The sequence below is a fragment of the Argentina anserina genome, chromosome 4, assembly GCF_933775445.1.
Source record: "Argentina anserina chromosome 4, drPotAnse1.1, whole genome shotgun sequence".
NCBI lineage: Eukaryota > Viridiplantae > Streptophyta > Magnoliopsida > Rosales > Rosaceae > Argentina > Argentina anserina.
Genome location: NC_065875.1, coordinates 20819078 through 20843326, shown reverse-complemented (window position 1 = coordinate 20843326; position 24249 = coordinate 20819078). Strand labels below are relative to the sequence as shown.

Here is a 24249-nt window from a genome sequence, read left to right as displayed (position 1 = left end):
AGAGGATTTAACACGTAATGATTTTGTGCTTGCAAGGAAGGATTATACTTGCTTCTATTTTAAGGCTTATAACAATCATTGAAATTTGTTGGGGTTTTTTTTTTTTAAAGAGAGACCCTTCCACACGAATTATAAACCTGAAAATAAGAACAGGATTGAGAGCTCCAACCTGGCTTAAATTGCTGATAAGACAAGGAAAGTAATATAAATTTTTCAGAAGGCAAAGAGAAAAAAATCAACCAAAACTTTTCAGGCTTTTTTATTTTCTTTGATTTTATAGCACAAGTGCTCATTTTATCTTCGGGGAACATGTTCTACATGATTATGATCTATCATGGAAAAATAAAGAAAAAAGGGAGAAAGTTTGCATGAATTCCAACCATTCATCTATGATCTATCCATGTGAGAAGTTCCAATGGAACATCGAGTGTGTACTTTTTCTGTCCTCTTAATTCAATATAATGTTGTCATTAGCAGTCTGAGTTTGACTGAAAACTACATATTCCATTTTACCAAACATGTTCTAGAAGGTCATTGTAGACATCTTTTCATTGACAAGCTAAATTCAAATTCTATCTCAAAACTTGCTGGATTATTTATTATGTAACTACCTGCGAGAACTCGTAATACGAGCTGCTGCTACTAGGACGTATTCCAGTTGAATCCTGTGATTACGTTCTGTAGTCCGAGCTCTAATTCACTCTGTGAGGTGGGCAGGAGAGTGGACCTACATTACCATCCCTCCATCAATGGTGAGCACCTGCAGACAATTTATGGTCATTGAAGAAGAATTGGACCAGGAAAGTTGCGAACTCACAAACACGGTAAGACCAGGAAGGCCAGACTTTTATGACACCAACTCATTGTAGCAAAGTCTTGAGGGAGTAATCCACACACATTCTTACTCTCTTGTCCAATAGTTTATGGAGGGAAATATGGCGGGTAAAATTATAATTACCGTTGGGATTTTCCTCTTATTTGAAATCAAGTTTTTTTTTTTGGTAATGAAAAAAAAAACATTTATGAAGGCTAACAGACTCCGGTCAAGATTAAGCAGACTGTTTCATGTGCAGGGTAATATTAATGCCTCTCCAGTTCCCATTTCAAGAAACATGCATAAGAGTTTATATTTTGGGTAATAATAACTGTGTCTCAACCAAATTGTATAAAGCTCAACAGCTCATTTGATCTACTATTAGCAAAAAGTACATAAGAATTTATACCTGTCCAGTCATGTAGCTGGCTGCAGCACTAAGGGCCAAGAATTCCACAAGTCCAGCAATCTCTTCAGGTTGACCATATCTTCCTGTAGCAACCACAACAATTACATTACCTCATTTGAAAGCTCTACTAACAAAATTTGAAATAGAACTTCCTCCGGCTCACCTAAGGGGATGGTCTGTAGTATCTTCTTCTCCAGTTCAGCCCCTAGCTCAGCAGTCATATCCGATGCAATAAAACCCGGGGCAACAGCATTAACCTGAAAACAACCAATTGTTTATGACTCACTCCATCAACCACCTTCAACCATCTTGTAATGTGCTTGATCATAGGACAGATGTAAGATTTTGAAACACTCACAGTGATGTTTCTGCTTGAATACTCCTTAGCAACAGTCTTTGTCAGACCAATTACACCAGCTTTTGCAGCACTATAGTTGACTTGCCCCACATTGCCAACTAGACCAACAACCGATGCTATATTGATGATCCTTCCCTGCAAAATCACCATACAACTGAGATGAGCCAAAATTTTCTTTTGGAAAATATATGTGAATATTTGTGGGAAAAGAAAGATGCCACAGTCAACTTTCTATAGAACTGAAACTTCAATAATCATCTAGCATTCCTAGGAATGATATTTACCTTCTTCTTCTTCATCATAATTTTGGCTGCTGCCTGAGGAAAAATTGCAACTTCTCAGATTAATATGGAATTTAAATCACATTGTGATGACAAGTTAAAGAATCAAAAACACACACCTGGGTACATAAATATACACCAGTAAGATTTAGGTCAATCACATCCTGCCATTGCTTTAATTTCATTCTCATCAACAGACCATCTCTAGTAATTCCTGAAACCATGGCTGAAAAGTTAGAGGTCCAAATTTTTATTTTTGGAGAACTATACAGGAGTTGAAGAAGCATCTAATAACCCGCATTGTTGATCAGTATATCAACAGTTCCCCAAGCATCCACTGCCTGCAGATGTCAAACCATAGGCATACCGCAATCAAATAATGACATCTTTCAACCCAATGAATTATGAAAATGGACATTTACTCACAGTTTTAAGCATTGCTTCAACATCTGCTTCTTTTGAAACATCTCCTCCAAAAGTAAGGGCTTGTCCACCAACTGCCTCAATCTACAAAAGAAACAACCAAATGGGTTAACACAGCTACATAAACCAATGGGCACGCCACATCTGCGAATTCAAGATAACAATTTTCACTTCAGTATGCATACTAATATGATATGAAAGGATAGATCTACCTACCTCTTTGGCAACCTCTTCAGCCTCCTTTGACGATCTAGCATAATTAACAAGAACCTGCATGCACAACCATCAATTACATCCATCAAATAATCAAATCCTAATCACAAATGAACATCTTATACTACTCATTGAGTACTGACTAGTCTAGGACTAACCTTACAACCGGCTTTGCCCAAAGCCAGAGCAATGGCTTTGCCAATGCCTCTAGAGGCTCCGGTCACCACCACAACAGGAGCCTCCACGTTTTGGACTGCTCCTGTAGTTGCTTGTTCAAGTGTGACCACCTGAGCCCTCACAACACCTGTGATTCCCATCATCAGCATCAATTTCACAAAATTTCAAGCTTCTTAAGGTCAATCCCTTTCAAATTTAATAAATACAAAGCACAACAAACTCCTTTCTACTCTACCTTCCGAATCCCTCAGCAAAGATTCAAAGTGAAAAGCACCATTACACATCAAAACATTTCGATGACTTATTCAAATCCAGTACCCGCTCACTACACATTCAAATGCAAATGCATGTTAAAATCAATTCACACATTTCAATTTTTTTCGAAGGTGAATCAGTTTATCATGCCACAACGATTAACGAACTTTTTTCTACTCCACAATTCCAAATCTCAACATTCAAAGCCAAATGCATCATTCACTACACTCCGAAATCCAATACCCGCTTAATCCACATTCAAATGCAGATGCATAGAAAACGAAACTTTTCGGTGTGTAAAATGCATCAATCAAAACACAGTCTGATACTTTTCCAAGCTCGATCACTTCTCAATTCCACAGTCTACACCTCTCTATAGTGAACTGCTCTATACTCATACATTTCAAATCCCAAAATCCATATGCATATTCATCATTACACATCGAAACATTGCAAAACCAGCTAAATCTACATTCAATTGCAAATGTACGATCAGAACAGAACGAAATTTCGACAGTGAAATTCAAATTCACTCACCGGAGGAGGTGGAGTTGCTCTTGGATCTATACTGAAGTCCAAGGCTCCGACCCGATCCGACCGCGCTGGAAAGCGGCGACCACTGCTTCAAACAGCAAGCCCGGGCGTCGCCGGCGGCTCCGAATTTGATTCCGGCGGGCTTCAAAGCGACGACGTTCGATGCAGCAATGGAAGCCATTAGAGAAAATGAGAACAATGCGGAATGGAAAAGGTGGAGCAATGAAAAATGCCTTTTTATAAATGGAGAGACGAATTTGGCTTTGGATTTCTGCGTTGCTTTGGCTTTGAGAACTCCGGAGAGTAAATTAGAGTGGCGATGGAAACGAAGTGACTCGACTGAGCTGTGGAGGTTGGGTGAGTGGGGCTGGAGTTGGGGTTTAATTACCATGCAGCCATTGCTGGGGGTGGTGAAAGTGAGGATTGTTTGAGGGCTTTTGTGGGATTTTGATTTTGAATGTGAAGTGGAAGGAAAAGTAGGTAGTCAGCTCAACTGTAATCCAGCCCGGTTTGCTTTTTTATTTTTAAATCTAAGAAAAAACGACCCGGTTTCCTAAAACCGGTCTGCTTAACTAGCTTGATTTAAAGTCATTTCATGAATCATGAGGTACATTTGATCAACTAGATTGTCTCACCAGTCGAATCTCTCAAGAAAATTGTTAACCGAAGAGACACGATAATCCCAGGAAATGACGACTTTGATAAATCTCATATACAACTTTCAACATTGCATAGCTAATCCCGGACAACAATGAACAATGTTAACAAAGAAAAGACATGATAATGGATAGTGGCATCGACGCTTCCCTATATCATCGACAACACTTGGACTGATTAGGGTGACCTGAACTGAACTGATTCCTTGCCAACACTCTTTCTTAAACTTCGGCCTCGCTACTACTTCCAGTTCATCTACCCTTAGACCAAGAACTTGGATTTTTTACTTATGCTGTTGAACAAACGTTCCATATAACCTGCATTTCAGATGAAACCCAAGTTTCAGGAAACCCAGAAGCGGGTGACAGATTCACTAGTTTCGCTTTGAGGTCATGTTCCTCATCAATAATCGAGATATTGAGTCTGATGGTTGCAAATTATTCCATGTTAAATAGAAATTCTGTCATTAGTACAATTACCCTCTCAATTTCAGCAATAAAGAGATCATAGATATCACTTTTAACCTAAAGATGACTGGCTACACCATACATGACAACTTGAAATAAAATCTCAACATCCTCAGTATGCATTCAAAAGTCAAAAGAAGCATAAGGCTTTCACCATTTCATCTCACCATCACATGACAAAGGTTGGAAGTAACCCATCCCAAATTAAGCACTTTGCCGTGTCGGTTTCCTCTTAGAGTTATTTTTGGGACGAACCTTCACAAAAGCCTTCTCCAAATCCTAAAACAATTGAAAGAGGACGTCAGTAACTTAACAACAATTTTGTTTTTCTTTTTGGTCACCAGCTTTACAACAACTTTGCATCAAAATCAGAAAAAAAATAAGGCGGGCCAAGTGGGAGGGAAGCAAGAAGAGTAAAGAATGGACCATACGATGTCTCATCCAAATATCTTCGAAATTCAAAAAACCATCAGCCTTTAAGAAATGAGGTTAAATCGACAAATCAAATCAAGTCAATATAATCCCACAATGCAAAATATGAAGAACACAACCAAGTTTGGCTTGGAATATCAGAACTTCCCTTCCAGCTTTCCAAGGTCTGGGGAACCCAATTGAAGTGTCTCTCTATTTAGTTTGTAAAGATCAAAGTATTTGTGGCAACCGAAAGCTCAAGAAAATTAACTAGTATGACACCAGAAACTTCTGAAAACTTAAAAACCCAAAGGGCCGTGAAAATTAGTCTAAGACCTATGACTGTTGTAATAGGAAAACACAGAACTATTTCAATTGTAAGATATTAGGAACATCAAGTAATTACTATTACATGCCACTGGTATGCAGAACTAAACATGTGTGCGTGCTTTCTGAGGACTTCAACGAAAAATTGATAACAGTAACATGTGGAGCTATTTTATAACATGAACTTTCAGGGGAATGATATCCAATGCAAGATTGATTGGCTGATCCCATATCCCAAAACATGATGAATGAGGTTTCAAGTCATAAAACAGGTTGGGATGGTATAGAGTATGAGTATCTGATGAATGTATTGTAAAGAATAATATGTCAATTTTTACCTGAATTGGTTCTTTCTCAGTTGGCTTTGCAGTCCAAAGTGTCTCCAAATTGTAGTAAGCTCTGGCATTCTCATCAAGAGCATGAATTATCACTTTCCCTGAATAAGTGAAGATGACTATTACAAACCCATATAAGGAAAAAAAAATTGTCTCACATATGTGAGGGACGTCATCACTATGCACAAAACTCTGATCAGTGTCTTCTATAAAAAAAAATTGGGAGTTGTTTCAGATAGTTGAAAACTTGAAATACGAAATACAAATATAGAATTTATTGTTCTGATATTTTGTTAGAATGCACTGGCATCTCAAAGCTGCAGTATAGATGACCACAAAAGATGATAGCCCCGTGTGAATAACATGTTAGTTTTCCAACTATTCTGATGTGCGTCAATGTAATTTTACCAAACAAAGTTGTCTGTACTTTAAAATGTTCTGAGAAGACCAACAATAATATTATCTCAAAGAGTGGAGCACATACCAGAGTCAATGACAATCCACTTTCCTCCCTCTTGCCCTTCAACAGTGGGAAGCACCAACCGCTGAGCTCCTTTCTGCTTTTGCTTAGACTGCTCATACAAACAAACCGAACCACAATCAACTACCGATCAAGTTCCTCATTCATTACTAATTAGTCAATAACAAGATAACGAACCCATTTTAGCCACCAAGCATCACTCTTTTTTCATCACTCAAGCCTTTCAACTAGAAAACCACACAACTCAAATCCTCTGCTTGCATATATCTTTAATGTTTAAAAAAAAAAACGGTATCCAAAGAATTACATTTCGATGATCGGAATCGATACAACTCGAGCTCAAATTGCTAGCATAAACAAACAGAATCACAATCAGTTAGTGATCAAATTCATCATTCCTTAGTCCACGCCAAACATCATTCAGTTTTTCCATCACTAAATCTTTCATACATAAAATTACACAGCTCAAATATATTTAAAACAACCAGAACAGATTACTAGAGCTTCAATTAGGTTTAAGAAGCAGAGAAGGATTACCGGCCTTGTAAATTAGGGCTTGGGCGATGTTCTTGACGTGCCAGGTGGACCTCCCGGTGGCGAGGACCATGAAATCGGCCCACTCGCTGTGCTTGTTGGCCGGTATGACCCTGACGTCGTCGGCCTTGACGTCGCTGAGAACCGTCTCGACCTCGTGGAGGTCAAGCAGGCCTTCTGCGGCGGAGGTGGAGAAGGATTGGTGCAGAGACGGAAACCCTAGCCTCCATTGTTGACGGAGCAGCGGGGACGATGATCGGGAGCGTAGAGCGGCCAACATGAGATCGAAACCTCGAGAGACTGTTGTTAGTAACACTGGTGACCTTTGCCGCTGCTTAAGGGAACTTGGGGTGGAGGCGAACGGCGTCGTTTAGGAGTGGATTGAAACGCGCCGTTTTGGCGGTAATGCGCGCGTAAAGGGTTTAACATCGACGGATTGACCTCTGACCAGTTGGTGGTGAATAGTGAAAAACTGAAAAGTGAAGATTAATTCGGTCATGGACTTCCCGTGCGTGATTGAAACAAGTGTGAATTTGAGGTGGACTCTTTAATATGAACATTTTGACCTCCTTTTCTTGTAAAGATTTATGGCTTTTTCGATTTTCATAAAAAGCTAAATAATTAAGAGACCGAACATGTGTCTCCATTTAATTTTCAATATAGTTTACATTATCACGACTCCTAAATTAATGACCACACAACAAATTTTTGAGTTTTGGCGGTGTTAATATGAGCTAAGTTTCGACTCGTGAAAGTTGGATGGTTAACAATTAGAGAGTCTAGAGGATATATAAGGGTAGAGTAGAGAAGGGGGGGGGGGGGCGCGGGGCGCATAACATGTCTCTATCCTTTGGTTTCAAATAATTTGGAGAGAAAATTATAGGAAAAGCTACTGCTGCATGATAACAAGTTAACAACAACTAAATGGTTTTATTAGTAGGTGGTTTGTCATCAACTTTGTCTCTTTGGATGGCAATATGAGAGGTGGTAGAGAGGTTAAGTAGCACCAAATGAGAGGTGGGGGTGGGGTTGAATTGCTTGAGGGAGGTGTGGCTGTTTTGCATAATAACTGAATAAGAGAAAAGGTTTGAAGAAGAATAAATCGCCCTAGTATAAAAACTAAATTGTCCAATACATAACCACAACATATAGACATAGTCGAGTTGGTAAGAACTTAGGTATGAAACCTCAAACTTAAGTTCGGATCAAGCTAACGTTGATTTGAGTTGAATCTCGATATGCTATTAATGGCTAGGGGGACAAAGCGCTCCAATGAAACACCCCGTCGTAGAGGCACATATTAATTGATCGTGATATAAGCTGCATTACAATTTACAAGACACTTTATTCATCTTATTGCTCATGAATTAACACACTGAACTCATAACGTTTGGCAATCGTACATAAAACTTTGTATGATGTTAGCACCGCACTTATTACACTAGTCCATGATCATACATTATGTAATACTCCCTCCGATTTTCAATATAGATTGTTTTAGGAGTTTGCACACAAATTAAAAAACAATGGTAATGACAATTTAACTCATATTTAAGGTTTCATTTCTCTTAATTACTACTCATTACTTTATAATTTTATCTATGTTATTATTGTGGCTCAGGGATAAATTAGAAAATACAAATGATTTTAACCTAAAATGATTTATATTAAAAATTTAAAAACAAAACCTAAAACGACATATATTAAAAATCAGATTGAGTATAGTATAAATTTTTGTATGCGCCATACTCGATACTTGCCATCTCATGATCTTTAGGTATAAAATTTCTGTTTAATTATACAAATCCCAGCGAGAATCTTTTGAGTCATACATAAGCTATTGCACCTTAAAAATGTTCCAAATTATTGAATTCTATATGCTAATCATAAGATTATGCATTCGTAACACCAGATATTACAGCTGGATATTGCCGCATATACCCTCCATCTCTATTCAATATTCTTCCTGACGTACCTCCGACAATCCAAGAACGTACCCTCAATTAATAATTGAATATATTGAACTTGCATCGACTATATATGTTATTTACTATACTTGAATACGTTCGAGCTGCTCTTATAATGACATTAATATAAGACAAGAATGCATGCAAGTGTTTTCTAATTATATCTTAATATCGTAAGTTTCTCATTGCTTCCTTAATTAATACTTGTAGTGTCGAATGAGAACGAAGTCTACATTTCTGGATTGATTTTTCTTGAAGCTTTTAGCTAGCCACTTGTGAAAACTGTTGCTTCTATTAATGGAATAGGCTTCAAAGTATTCCTTATATCACCAACCAATTAAATTGACATTATTATTTTTTGTTTTCTTTTTTCTTTTTGAGAAAAGGAAAAAAAAGACATTATTTCTGACTCTTTGCCATTAGTGCACTAAGTAACAATACAATAATAAGTTGGTATCTAAGGATTTTCTTTAATTTATGTCCCACACTTATAATAACTCTAATTTGTAGTACTTTTCAATTGATTTTCATATCTTTGTGTGCTCTTATAGTGTAGTCATACTCTCGAAAAGTTTCCAATGTACTTTTGTAATGTCAAATCATCATGCTAATTTATCACTAAACATTAGTGTCCTCCAAATAAAACAAGGTTCTTTTGACCAATGTCAATAACCACTTGAACTTCCAGCTATAATCACATGACTCAAAATAACGAACGTTGTGACATAAGCCCATATAGCTACATTATTAGTACAACCATATACGTACCAAATATGGAATTTCACAGTAATTTGTGAGTTTGAATGGGTTTTTGGCAATAAAATGTGCAGCATTATGATTTAGGCAAACTGTAGTTTATATTCTCAAAAGCTTGGAGCGATTGGAGGTAATTATATATATATGTACGTTAAGGTATATAACAATAGCATCCATGGTAATGCATAAATCTCTTTATGGCTAGCTGAAAACTTCAAAAAACCCATTGTGGTCAATAGATTAATTTGGTAACACTATCAATGGAGATGTTCCATGTTTCTGCTAATAATGAACTCAACTGTCCAACTACTATTGCCGGGAACAATATTAGTGACCGGAAAACAAGTAAGTTAAGGCCATTTAATACATCATACTAATAATAGAAGTACTGTGCTCCAAATCCGCCTATAAATAACGCACCTGAAGTAAGATAATCATTCGTTCAATCAAATACATTCAATAGTCAATACCATCATATCACCAAATATTCCTTCCCATCTGTACATTAAAACTCATCCACCATGATTCTAGGTTTAAAGAACGAAACATATCAACTAATTTACTAATCAACATAAAAGCAAACACATATGCCTCAGCACCAACATATTTCTAATGTGACAAGGCATCATTACATTTTTTACAAACACTCTAATACATCTTCTAAGTACTCAGCAAATGCTATCAGTTACCGATGACAATTCTTATACTTGCAAACCGCAACCACAGTTAACATATCTCACAGCGGCATAAAAACATAATTAATTTTATAAGTTTTTAACGTACGCCTCAAGAGCCGTGAAACACGTTAATTATTTTCATGTAACATTTGGCTAGCGAGGCGATTTGAGTCGATCGTAGAGTCACTTAAGAGGGATAATGCCCTTAGCCCCCTATTTACAAAAAGAAAAAGAAAAAACAGAAGGCAGTATCAAAATCATAAAATACAAGACAAGACTAGAGCAAATAGACAAGAGGATGAAGTAGACTAGTACTAGTAGCATACAGTTACCATAAAAACGACTTCAGTGGCAGCGTCGTAAAAACTGAGAAGACGTAGAAAAAAGAAGAAGCGCAAATGACAGATAGAGAGCACCAAGAAAAAAAAAAACTAAAAAGGAAAGCAAATATTCACGGCTCTGAAAAATGAAAGCTTCGCTTTGCTTCAGCGGAACAAAGAAGCAAATCTAGACGGCAACAAACCCCCAAAACCTCTTCGTTTTCTAACTTCCTCTCAATTCCACCGGAATCCAATTCTCTGCTCTGAATGCCCGGAAAATTCGCCGCCGATCCGACGCCGTTTTGGTCCTCCTCGCGATCCGGCGACCGTCGAATGGAGCAGTGAGTTGCTCCTAGATCCGACTCTCCGGTGCGGCATTCGTCCGATTGGCGTCTCCGGAGTTGAAGCTTAGAGGCTTTGGGATCGCAGTCACTGTGAGGTTTGGTGGAGCTGTTAAATTTGGCTGTGGCTGTGGCTGTGGTAATTCGAGCGTTACCGTGAGTAATTCTGGGAATGGTGAATCTCGGGGTTGGAGTTTGGAGTTGAATGGAGGCGTGGAGTGGTTAGTTGGAGCTGAATTGGACTGTGGAGTTAGGTCTTGGCTTGTGACGGTGGCGCTTTGGTTTTTGGTGTCTGCAATTTGTGAAAGCTAGGGTTTCGGGAGACGGTGAAGATCTTCGTTTGATTTAAGCCTCTATTTTCCAAGTTTTCAGCTATTGTTTGACTTGGTCCTACTCTGTTTATAAGTTCATTTGTATTGGAATTGAGTTAAGTTTGGTGCAAGTTGGCGCCGACGAAGCAGAGAGAGTGTTGGTTTCTTTGGGTGAAACGGTCAGAGCTGTTATTAGGTGCTTAAGTTATTTTTTTTATTTGGGTATATAATGATGAGTTGCTGGTTCAATTTGGAGAGATTGGGACGGCGGTTTTGAGTTTTCGAAGCTTTTTTAAGTGGTGAGAGATGCCGCCTTCTCCGGCATTGAGGTGCTCTCCTGGCCGAGAAGCGAGAGGGAGTCAGCACAGGCGAGGTAGGAGTTTCGAGGCTGGTATGATTGTGAGAGAGAAAGATGAGGATCTTGCTTTGTTCAACGAAATGCAGATTCGAGAGAAGGAGGATTTCTTGCTTCAGTCGGATGATCTTGAAGACACATTTTGTAAGATGACATTGATTTTATCGTTTTGGTTGGGGATAATTTTATGATTCAGTGGTAGTAGGGCTGACAGGGGTTCATTTATTTTATTTTTTTTGGTTTTACAGCTACGAAATTGAGGCAATTTTCGGATTTCAAGTTGGAAATCACCATTCCTACGCGGGGGGAGAGTAGTGATTTGCTTAATGCGGAAGAAGATAAAAATGACTATGAGTGGTGAGTTTACTTTTATCTGACACTTTGGTTAATCGTTGCTAGCTCATCAGTTCTATGATATGCTGAATTATTTTGCAATAACAAAAAAACATGATTAAATTGCTTCTAAGATGGATTAGATGATCTATACAATTCTGTAGCTTTCATATTTTTCCACTATTCTGACATTACGCGGCTGATGACTCAAGTTTTTTAATCAAATAGCCAAAATTGTTCGACTTGGAACTGTCTACTTAATCACAGAGAGCAAAACTTATATGTTTATGGTTATATGGAGAAACTCTTTGCATTTTTGTTCTTTGCCTGATGATTTTCAGTCGGTATCTGTAGTCATTTTTCTCTTCGTGACTGATGGTGTGATCTGATGTTATTAGTTAGCACAAGCACGCACGCACACAGGCACACTCTGCTTGTTCCTTTCTGTGAAACAGCCAAAATTTGGCTACCTGAAAATTGTCTATTTATTTACAGAGTAACAACTAAATGGTTATGGACAAATGAATTGCATTTTTGTTCTTTTCATGATACTCATCTGCCAATTATTATCCTTTCTCCTTCTGTAACTGATGAATGATCTGGTGGTATGGGTTTCAAAGGTTATTAACATCTCCTCACACTCCACATTTTCCTTTCTGTCAAAGAGCTGAAATTTTTCTACACGGAAATTGTCTATGTAGCAGAAACAGAAACAGTGTAGTTATTGTTTTTATGAGAAATACATTGCAATTTCGTTCTTTTCATGATTTTTCTCAGCTAGCGTCAGGAATCCATTCTTGTTTCTCTCTTTTATTGATGGTATGATGTGGTGTTATTTTTTTCAAAGGTTATTAACACCTCCCGACACTCCACTGTTTCCATCCTTGGATGATGAGCCACCACCAGTCAATACGACTGAGAGGGGGAGACCTCGAAGTCAGCCTATTTCTATATCAAGATCATCCACGGTAGGCTGTGATTTGTTTTTATGGGATTCAAATATGTTCCGTTATAAACTTAGATTTCCAAAGGGTATGCAGACTTCAATTTTCCTATGATTTACATGATATCTGAATTCTTTGCAGATGGAAAAGAGTTACAGAAGCAGCAGGGGTAGTGCTAGTCCTAGTCGCCTTAGCCCATCTCCTCGTTCTGGGAATAGTACATTACAGTCAAGAGGAAGGCCATCATCAACACGTAACTCCAGTCCTAACCCAAGTCTGCGTCCTGCTTCTCCCTCACGTCCTGCTACTCCATCACATTCTGCTACTTCATCACATCCTGGTACCCCATCACGAAGACCATCTACTCCCCCTAGTAAATCCCCGTCCCCTGCTCCAAGGTCTTCTACCCCTACTCCCAGGAGGATGAGCACTGGATCCAGTGGTATTGTGGCCCCACCGGGGAGAAGGGGAACTTCTCCTGTAACGGCAAGTAGAGGGAACTCTGCTTCACCGAAAATAAAAGCATGGCAAACAAACATTCCAGGCTTCTCCAGTGATGCACCCCCCAACCTCCGCACTTCTCTTGCTGATCGGCCGGCAACATATGTCAGGGGTTCCTCTCCAGCATCTAGAAGTGGGAGGGGTTCCTCACCTGCATCTGGGTACAGAAGGCAGTCAATGTCTCCAACTGCTTCAAGAATTGTCAGTTCATCTCATAGTCATGATAGAGACCCATTTAGCTCTCAGGGCAAAGGTTCTATTGCCTCTTCTGGTGATGATGATCTGGACTCTTTACAATCTCTTCCTGTGGGCAGTTTAGACCGATCAACTCTGAAAAGAGTTTCTGCCTTCTCAAACAACAGAGCTGTGGCCTTCTCAAAGAATTCAGCCAAACTGGTGTCCCCATCTTCTGCTCCAAAAAGATCTTTTGATTCTGCTATTCGACAAATGGTAATTTTTAATTTTGTTTGTCTAGCAGTTGATGTGACTATCGATTTGATATGTAGTTAATGCACTATGTTCTTACTAACTGTGGTTGCTTAGTCATTGGGGAACTCATGTTGTCTACAAATGTGTTATATTCTACTTTTATTCTTAGTCTTTGTTCTGCACTACTTTTCTACCCTAATTATTATGTTGGTTTAAGTATTAAACTACTCACATGAAGCATAATAAATTATTTTTATTTCTCTCTCCTGGCAATATTATTGGTTTCTAGTAAAATTAATTTCTTTGTCATGAAGTATGAAGCAGTAGCATCCTTCAATTTATTAAATACTTTTTTTATTAGCGTACAAACACATATTTAAGTATTGGTTTCCATTATTTTTAGACTCCCGCTGGTGCTTCTCTTATGATGTCTAGGTTCATAGTATACCAATATACATCTCATAGGAGTCATGTCTCAATGTTGTGCAGGATCATCGTAAAACTCCTCAAAACATGTTCAGGCCACTCTTGTCCAGTGTTCCGAGTAGCACCTTTTATGTTGGAAAATCAAGTTCTGCTCATCATCCTCTGATTTCCAGGAACTCCTCAGTCACAACTAGTAGCAATGCAAGTTCTGATCTAGGGACAAGTTTTGCACCTGATACTGAAGGAAGTGAGCACAACCAGGATGATATGGCAATTGAATCTGAGAAGGTGCCATACTCTGATGGTCATGATGAAGTATTTGCTTTTGATAAGATGGATGTAGTAAATGAAGACATGAAACATGATATTTATGATGGATCACATGAAGTTCATGATGTTGAGTTCACTAGAAATTCTACAGTTGAGTGTGCAACTGCTGATTCTGAGGATTCTGGCCATCCCAATATCTTGAAGGAAGTTGGTTCAATCATTGAAGATTCTCATGTTAAGGGTGATTTATCTGAAATTGATAGCTTAGAAGATATGGAACTTTGTTTCAAATGTGGCTGCAAGTACTATGCTTCTAACGAGGTGGAAAGGAAGATTCGACTCTGTCCAGAATGCAGTAGGAAAGATAAACTTCTGAGTGTCCTGATTCCGGAGAGAGACGTAGTTCCTGATAACTCTGCACCTTTGTCTGTAAATAACTTGGGAGAAGAAAAGCCTTTGGATGAAAGGGAAACCATGAGAGTTGTACCTGGATCTCCACAGGTGACTGATCTTGAGGAATCAAAGAATGCTGAAGAGAATGATGATCAAGGCCAAATTACTTGCAACGAGCAAACTCATAATGTCTTACAAGATAATGCTCTTGCAATGCCACTTGTGAAGGGAGGTGACGATGGGCTCTCCAAGCAGCAAGAGGCACGCTCATTATTTCTTGGTGGTGGTTCACCTGATAGTGATACTGGGTTTCAAAAATCACATCATTCTAATACCTATTCAAATATGAGGGCTGACATTTCAGAAGGTACAGGCATTTCTATACTGCTGAAGAGGACTAGCAGTAGCAAGGGCGCAGTTCAGAGCAGGACTTTCACAGCCACTGCCATACCTTATGAGGATCTGTCATATGCTAGAGATAGTTCAAACAGTATGAGAAGCTCCATTGGACATGGTAGTTTCTCTGCATCATCTTCTGTTGATTTTAGTCCATCTAGACTAACGGAGGCTCGTGTGCAGCGCCAATTTAGCAGCAAGAAATTAGAAATGGAGAATAGCAGAGATGAAACAAACATGAAGCTACAAAGCATTGGGTTAGCAGACATGGAGAGTCATCGACATGACACAAGCATGAAGCACCAGAGAACTGGGTCATCATCCCATGGACTTCCAAACTATACCCGTGAAGTGTTAGGTCTTTCTTCAGATACGATTGATAACGATTTCGAGGGTACTGTGGGAAATGGGCAATATGATGGTGCAGTAAAGGCACACACCGCATCTGAAGAATATCGGCCAGCATCATACTGTATGGAAGCAAATGTTTCCACAACTTCAACCAGGACAACTGTTGTTGAAGAGGATGAGGAAATCATTGTTAGAAGTACCAGAGCTGATGCTTCTACTTCAGAAATGTCGAGCCACACAGCTGATACTTTGTTAGAGAACAATACAGTTGCAATGTTTCCCAGCTGTGAAAAACCAAATGAATGCAGTGAAGACGGGCAAAACAACACCAGGAGTGCCACAGATATAGAAGTATCAGCTATAGATCCCGAGTCTTCATTATTGAACAAGGAAAATATCATCCAAATCAGTAGGAATAATGGAGTGGATGTTGAACAGATCACTAGTCACAGCTCTTTGATTACAGTCTCAGAAATAGAAACTGAAAAAGGTATTCACAGAACCTCTGTTTCCATTAGCGATGATGCTTCTTTTGAATCAAAGAGTACCATGGAGGACTTTCAGGAGACTTCAATTCCAAATCCTTCCGACAGTAATCCGACATCATCTATTCCAGAGACCAACACCACCAATAATACACATGGCATCCTAGGTATGATATGCATTGCTTATAATGAGCTTTTAATTGTTTTTTCTGTTGTCTGTTTAAAGTTTTGATAGGATTATAGGGGATTACATGGAGCTTAATTCTATGCTGTCCCAGGGAAGTTGTGTATTGTACTATTCTATATAGAGCCACCCAATGACATTGTCTATCGTACTTTTTATTTCTCATACTCAACTTGTATTATAGGATGCTAGTAACATAAGCTGCAACTTATGCACTCGCTATGTAAGTGGAAAAAGTGGATTCACTTTTTAGGAATAGAAATGACAATTCTCTATCATCTACCTCCACTTCTCAATGTTTCAATGTTACATTTCAACAAGACTGAATATGCGTGACACATTAGTCGAAGTGTTAATTAATTTTGAGCACAACTCAGAACCATATGTTCCTTTGCCTTAGGAAACGGGGAGCATTTAGTGGTCAAGTGCGACCTTGATCATTTTTGGGAGAACTAGATCACCTTTTCATTTCCATGCCCATACTTGACAGTTTTTATAGATTTGGGGTTGCTATGAAATCCATCTAAAGTGCAGGTTTAAATTCAGGATCATGTATACTATTAATTTAAACATTTCCTTGTGAGCGAGTGTTGTGTGGAGTTCATGTTTTGAAATATGCACAAATTCTGTTATTATAGCTCGCACTAATTATTTTCCAGTTGTGAACCATGGTGACCACACTCTTTGCAGTCGTGTGTCTTCTGTGCTTCGAACTTGGTCTTGATATGGAATTTGAGTGATTAGCTGACCAATTCTGTATGTTTTTCAGATGAGGAATCAACAGTAATGGTTGAGAGTCAAGGTCGATGCAAAAAAAGAAACCTAACACTGGAAGAGGCAACTGATACAATACTTTTATGCAGCTCCATTGTCCATGATCTGGCCTACCAGGCTGCAACGATAGCAATAGAAAAGGAGCAGTCAGTACCATTGGAAGGTTCACAGCCTACGGTTACAATATTGGGGAATTCCAATCCCGAGAGAAAGGATCCACGTGGCAGAACTGTCAGTAGACGCTCTGTAAAATCTCTAAAGGGTAGGCAAAAGCGGTTGGAAACAGATGCAGGTCCCATTGGAAGTAAGACCGAGAATGACGAGAATGAGAATGATAATGAGAATGTTGACGAGGGTTTGCAACAACGCCCTGTAGGGCTTCCTCCCAACAAGGCAGACGGCTTGAAGCCCCCAAAGCTGGAATCCAAGTGCAACTGCACGATAATGTGAGTATTTATCTCGTTCCAAGCCTGCTCACAGTGCGCCCAGCTTGCCCTTTGGCCACTCCGTTCAGTGGTTCCAATGGAGGTGATGCCAATGAGTATTTATCTGAAGGATTGTCTGGGCAGATGCCAATTATGTGTTGGTCGATAATCGTATACATCTGTAAGAATGCCACGCTGTTTGGATGACGTAATTGTAAAGTTTTCGCTTGTCATTAGTCTGATAATAGAGAGAGAGAGAGAGAGAGAGAGAGAGAGAGAGGTATTGGAGGCTAATTTGTGTTTTGCTCTAGCCTCTAGTTCCCCACATTCTTGTAAGGAATCAGTGATTCCCCGGTTCAGTTCCTCCATTAGAGTAAGTGTGAAAGCGAACCCATTCAATCATATTCCTTGTCATGTTTTGCAAATGATTTACCGTTGATCTGGTTCATAGCTTATTACAAAATAAATTCCCCCCCCCCCCTAGCGTTCTTATTTTTTGGATTATAATCTGAGCTCATGGAATTATACTGGAGCATATTGGCTACTGCTTCGGCTGAGGTAATCCGCTAGAATATTTTTTTTTATTGAAAAGCGTAATAGCCAATATAACGGAGCATAGTGGCCATACGCACATACATATCCATCAGTTATTATTTCAAGGATAAATCAAAGGTTTTTAGATGGAAAACATCTACGAGGGTCATCATTTGGTCCGTGGGTAGCCCGACCCTATGGGTATAAGGCCGGGTAAAGGTCGAAGGTTCAAAGTCTCGGCCCGGCTCGTTGGAGCCCATAAGGCCAAAGCCCGGCCCGACCCTAAAAAGTCCGCCCAAAGTCCGTTTATTTTTAAAATTAATAATTTTATATGTATTTATTTGTTGTATATGTTAATTAGTTAAATTATTTTATTATATTTCTTATCTTTTGTACTATATTTAGTTAATTAATTACCATATTTTTTAATAAAAAATACATTACACATAAAAATAATGAGCCCGGCCTGGCTCATTCAAAAAGCCCGGCCCGAAAAAGCCCGTAAGTTATTGGCCCATAAGTAGCCCGTGGGCCTCGATTTTATTAATAAACCCAGCCCGACCGGCATGAAAAATTAAAAAATCGTTAAAGCCCAGCGGCCCGGCCCATTGCCGACACTTACATCTACCTAACACATATAGACTATTTATGAAAGAAATAACGTTCACACTTATTCTAAAGCGAGTCTATATCCATTCACAAAATGCATAACACTAGATACATTCCCCGCGCCTAGTCGCGGGGTTTTAACACTGATCGCTCGGAATAATGCCGGTCTTTTAATTGAGGTCATTGATAGTGTCAGTTGATTTGGGAGTTTAGCGCACTTGTTTAGATTAGCTAGAAGATTCACCATCCTTTAAAAGGCTATATACATCCAATTTAAAGATTTATCAGAACCATCTTCCTTGCACAATTGCACTCAAATTTGTTCTCTTAGAATTTCATAACAAATCTATGTTAAAAAGTTAATACAAAGCAACGATACTATAAATATGAAAAATCAAAATTACAACAATTAAAATTCATAACTCGATCGATGCTTGACATACGCAAAAATGGTTTTTGGAAAACTTTTTCATGATCTCATTCATAAGAAAACTTGACGAACAAAAAATGTTGGATCATCTCGACACATTCAAAATGAGCTTCCATCTGAAATACACATTCAAATTTACCCATTCATTATGGTTCATTCAACTGATATAAGAGCTTTCAGTCACACTATAAGTTGAACCATCATCAGGCTGATTTCAAGGGGTTTTAAAAAGCCAAAATTTGGACTCTATCGAATTCACACTACCACATCTAAGTTAAGTTGTTCACCAAGTGAACAAATTTCAAATCAGATGGCCTGAGCAAATGTCATTATATTCGCTATAATGGAATCGATTTAGTTTAGATTCGCTCAAACCCACCCTTAGATTCACTAGCTTACCCTTAGAACACACTGTAGTTGACAATTTCTGGTGTATTTTTTTTTCTTATCCCAGCCGTGTATATTGCCAACTTTATTTAGAGCAAGGTTCCACCGCTCCCGTTCTTCAACAGTAGCACCCCGAGCACGTCCCCTTTTCCAAGCTGTTCAGTATCTATGAAGGTAGTGAGTGACTTCCGCTGTAGAGTATTGTAGAGATGGCTAACAAAGGTCTTCCAAGTGTCTCCCCCTCTAAAACTCAGAAAGACATGATATTTGCCACGAATCCTAGAAGAAGAAGATTCAGCAGCATCCATTTATTGATGAGCACAGGATCGAAGTTGGTCAAAGTGGGATGATGAGTAGCCTGATGCTAGTTTTGAATCACTGGAGTTAGTTAAAACATGTATGAACAATTCTTGTATTAATTGTTTGACATTGATATATAATCTTGATACAATTCTAGCTATTTATAGGAACTGAATTAGACAATGACATTGCTGTTAGCACTATCTCTAATGATGAATCTAGCTGTTCTACCACCATGTTTGTTGCTTTACACAGCTCACACACATGCTAACACTCCCCCTCAAGTTGGCGCATACACATCAACCATGCCCAACTTGCAAAGTGAGTCATAAAAAACCTTCTTGGACACTCCTTTGGTGAGTATATCTGCAAGTTGCTCTTCTGTAGGAACAAACGGAAAACAAATGATATTAGCGTCTAACTTCTCTTTTATAAAGTGACGATCAACCTCTACATGTTTTGTACGATCATGCTGCACAAGATTTTGTGAAATATCAATAGCTGCCTTGTTGCCACAATACAGCTGTATAGCACACTTAGGTTTAACACCCAAATCTTGTAATAAATTCCTAAGCCATAACAACTCGCACACTCCTTAAGTCATACCTCTGTATTCTGCTTCAGCACTAGATCGAGTTACCACATTTTGTTTTTTACTCCTCCACGTAACACGATTACCTCCAACAAAGGTAAAATACCCTGATGTGGACCTCTGATCTGTAATATTTCCAGCCCAGTCTACATCTGTGAAACCACATACCTCAAGGATATTGTTGTGATTAGAAAACATTAATCCTCTCCCCGGGGCTGACTTCAAGTACCTTAAGATCCTTACAACAGCATCCATGTGGTCCTCACTGGGATTATGCATGAACTGACTTACTACACTTACTGCATACGCAACATTTGGTCTGGTATGTGATAGATAAATCAGGCGTCCAACTAGCCTCTGATAACGAGGTTTGTCAGTAGGGATTTGATCTGGATACTCTGCTAACCGATGGTTCTGCTCAATAGGAGTATTAATTGGAGTGCAATCCAACATACCTGTCTCTGTTAGTAGATCAAGAATGTACTTCCTCTGACAAAGATAGATATCATCACTCCCCCTGGCTACCTCAATGCCCAAAAAATACTTAAGTGTACCTAGGTCTTTCATCTCAAACTTTGTGGCTAGTTGCTTCTGTAATCTATCCATCTCAATAGTATCATTACCAGTAACTATCATATCATCAACATATATAATTAGGGCTACTACATTCCCTTGATGATGCTTGAGAAACAGGGTATGATCTGAATTACTTTGTTTGTAACCAATCTTCCGCATGAACTATGAGAACTTCCCAAACTAAGCACGAAGTGACTGTTTGAAGCCATATAAAGACTTTTTCAATTTGCACACAAAATCACCAGAAGAGGTAGTTACATACCCTGGAGGAAGACTCATATACACCTCTTCAGCTAACTCGCCATGAAGAAATGCATTCTTGACGTCAAACTGTCGGAGTGGCCAGTTCAAGCTGACAGCACACGAAAGGAGAACTCGAACAATGTTCATCTTTGCGACAGGGGCAAAAGTTTCATCATAATCAATACCATAGGTTTGAGCAAATCCCTTCGCAACAAGGCGTGCTTTATACCGGTTGATTGATCCATCCGAATTATGCTTCACAGTGAACACCCAACGACACCCTACAACTTTCTTGCCATGTGGTGGGGGCATAAGTTCCCATGTATCATTCTTCTGTAATGCCTCAATCTCTTCCTCCATTGCTTTCCTCCACTTTGGATCTCCCAATGCATCCTGCACTTTGTTAGGTACTGATACAACATATATTTGATTCACAAAAGATTCATATGACTTTGATCATCTCTTAGTGGACATATAGTTGGCTACTTGATATTTGGATTTGGTATGTAAACTTGGTTCATATCTTGTCGGGGGTTGACCTCTAGTAGACCTGTTTGGTAACTCATATTGTCTACTATCAGACTCACAACTAGTACCAGTGGATGGACATACCTCAAATGAGTGACCTTCTGTACTAGGAAGCTGTTGGTCAGGGGTATGATTGATGACAGGAGGGGCAGTTGTGCTTTCCACTATTGATTCCCTTTCTGGAACCTGGGTGTCCCAGACATTTCTCTCTTGTGGAGTGTCTGATACTACTGGGATCTGGTCTTTTAAAGCTTGGGCTTCTACTACTGGGGTCCTAGTATCAACCTCAGAATGAGCTTCTGCTACTAGAGTCAAAGTATCTCCAACAATGTTTTTACCTGATTCCTCCCCCTCACTATGATACAACTCTTCAAAGAATGAATTCTCCCCCTGAAGAGCTGTATCAGAAGAGATAAAATAGCTTATATCCTCAAAGAAAGTGACATCCATAGTCACATAGTACTTTTTGGTGGGTGGATGATAACACTTGTATCCCTTCTAACTGCTTCCATAACCAACAAACACGCACTTGATCACCCGAGGATCCAACTTAGACTTTTGCTGACTTTTAGGAACATGAACAAAAGCCACGCAACCAAAAACATGGGCATATATATTGTGAAAAGAAAGAATGAGAACATGAGATGCAAGAACCTGAACAGGGATTTTCCCTTGAAGGACACTGGATGAGAGACGATTGATAAGGTAAGCTGAAGCCTCTACAGCATCACCCCAAAGATATTTAGGCACATGAGCACTAAAAAGAATGGAACGAGCCATTTCAAGAAGATGACGATTTTTTCTTTCAGATACCTCATTTTGTTCTGGTGTTCGTGGACATGTGGTTTGATGAACAATCCCATGATTTTTACAAAACTGTTGGAAGACACGGTTAACATACTCCCCCCCCCCCCCATTACCAGAATGAAGAACTCTAATGGTGCTATTGTACTGGGTTTGGACATGAGTATGAAAAGCTTGGAAAGCAGGAAAGACCTCATCTTTGGTCTGAAGAAGAACAATCCAAGACACTCTAGTGCAATCATCAATAAACGACACGTAGTACCTCATACCCTTGGTTGTAAGCTCTTTTGAAGGTCCCCAAACATCCGAATGAATTAATTCAAAAGGGATATGACTCTTAGAAATACTCGGAGAATATGTAGAACGATGACTCTTAGCAAGTACACATGTTTCGCAATGCAAAGAGGACACATCAACACCAATAAACAGGGAAGGCATGCCTTTTTTCATAACATGGAAAGATGAATGCCCCAATCGGCGATGCCACAACTAAATTTCACTTAGCTGATTAGAACTCGCAGTCAAGGCAGTGCATAGTTGAGCTCCTGGTTTAGCTCCTGCATATGTCTGATCCAAGTGAAACAATCTGCCCCTCAAATCCCCTCGACCGATTATCTCCCTGGTGAGAAGATCCTGGAAAATCACATACATGAGAAAAAATGTTACAGAACACCGAGACTCAGTGTTCAACTGGGGAACAGATAACAAGTGATGTGATAAGTCAGATACATATAGAACATTATTAAGTTCTAAAAGAGGAGTGATACGAATTGACCCTCTCCCTAACACGGGAAAAATCTCACCATTGGCATTGGTAACATAAGACACTGGTGGAGAAGACAACTTAGTATTAAAGTAAGATTTATCATAAGTCATATGATCAGATGCACCAGAATCAATAATCCAAGTATCAGAACTAACAAAGTTAGAAACGTTTAAAGCCATACCGATATTTCCACATGCTCGAGGTTTTGTAGTAATAGAGATATTACCATTAGTGCAAAATTGTCCCACAGGATGTCTAGGATCGTGTGAGAACTCAACTCTCCAACCATTCTGACCATTTAACTTTCGAATAGCAATCTCCGCATCGCTAATATGAACAAAATCAATGAAAGCATATCCCAGTGGTTTCTTTGCAACCCATACTCTTCTAATACTTCCAAACTTACGGAACTTAATCTCAAGCTCCCATTCTGAAAAACGAGAATCAAGATTCCCGACATACAAGCGAACCATATATTTTTTTTTGGTTCGGGTGTACTGATCAAATTTGGTGGTACAGTGGGCCGGGTCGGAAGACGGGTCGGGTCGAACAGCGGGCCGGGTTGGAAACCGGGTCAGGTCGAAACAGCGGGCCGGGTCAGAAGCTGGGTCGGGAGCCGGGTCGGGTCGGGTCGGTCAGTTTTCCTTCCTCTTCCTTTGCCCGTCCCCAATTTCCCTTCAATTTCCCCAAAAAACCCTATCCCACCCCAATCGCCGCTCCCTCTATCTCTCCATCAATGGATTTCCAAGCCGCACCTCCCTCTCCACTCCTCCGCTTCTTCTTCCAAATAGACTCCCCCTAGCCGCACCTCTCCCTCCCTTGTTAGCTCTTCCGAGTTGCTGGTAGAGATGACTCGGTGGTGGAGGCTATGCAGGTTGACACACATCGGCGCGTCAGAGCCGTGAGGGAGCGTTGGAGCCGTGGAGGAATGAGCTCTGATACCAGTGATTCGGTGGTGGAGCGGCGGAGTCGTGAGGGAGCCGTGAGGGAGCACCAGAGTGTCGTCGGAGGAAGGAGGTGGCGTGAGGGAGTCGGAGCCGTGAAGGAGTCAAGACACGATCCCGATCGGAGCAGCAGCGCGTCGTCGGAGGCAGAGGCGGCGTCGGAGGACAGCGAAGCCGGGTCGGGTCGGGTCGGTCTTGCAGTGAAGTGGTGGCCTGTGATAG

General features: G+C 39.7%; 3 protein-coding genes across 4 annotated transcripts; 1 reads left to right on the top strand and 2 right to left on the bottom strand.

Annotated features, from left to right (window-relative positions):
• Positions 1–398: 398 nt before the first annotated feature.
• LOC126790656 (3-oxoacyl-[acyl-carrier-protein] reductase 4-like) lies at positions 399–3788 on the bottom strand. Its single transcript, XM_050516982.1, has 11 exons — positions 3468–3788; positions 2657–2802; positions 2502–2555; positions 2289–2369; positions 2158–2203; positions 1982–2076; positions 1866–1898; positions 1582–1716; positions 1387–1480; positions 1224–1306; positions 399–760 (listed from the first exon to the last, which is right to left on the bottom strand). Exons 1-11 carry the CDS (start codon positions 3643–3645, stop codon positions 728–730), a joined length of 978 nt encoding a protein of 325 aa, XP_050372939.1. The 5' UTR covers positions 3646–3788; the 3' UTR covers positions 399–727.
• Positions 3789–4130: 342 nt separating this feature from the next.
• Positions 4131–7008, bottom strand: LOC126791244 (protein Iojap-related, mitochondrial). 2 transcript variants are annotated; one of them, XM_050517666.1, is made up of 5 exons: positions 6684–7008; positions 6146–6233; positions 5665–5762; positions 4756–4867; positions 4131–4438 (listed from the first exon to the last, which is right to left on the bottom strand). In XM_050517666.1, the coding sequence occupies exons 1-4, from the start codon at positions 6954–6956 to the stop codon at positions 4793–4795; spliced, it is 534 nt and encodes a 177-aa protein (XP_050373623.1). In that variant the 5' UTR covers positions 6957–7008; the 3' UTR covers positions 4131–4438; positions 4756–4792. The 2 variants fall into 2 exon arrangements, with proteins under 2 accessions (XP_050373623.1, XP_050373622.1); XM_050517665.1 differs by lacking the exon at positions 4131–4438 and having other exon boundaries at positions 4539–4867.
• A 3499-nt stretch (positions 7009–10507) lies between these two features.
• On the top strand, positions 10508–17757 carry LOC126790868 (uncharacterized). Its single transcript, XM_050517228.1, has 6 exons — positions 10508–11547; positions 11652–11760; positions 12584–12704; positions 12822–13631; positions 14100–16098; positions 16885–17757. The coding sequence occupies exons 1-6, from the start codon at positions 11355–11357 to the stop codon at positions 17337–17339; spliced, it is 3687 nt and encodes a 1228-aa protein (XP_050373185.1). The 5' UTR covers positions 10508–11354; the 3' UTR covers positions 17340–17757.
• The last annotated feature ends 6492 nt before the right edge of the window (positions 17758–24249 follow it).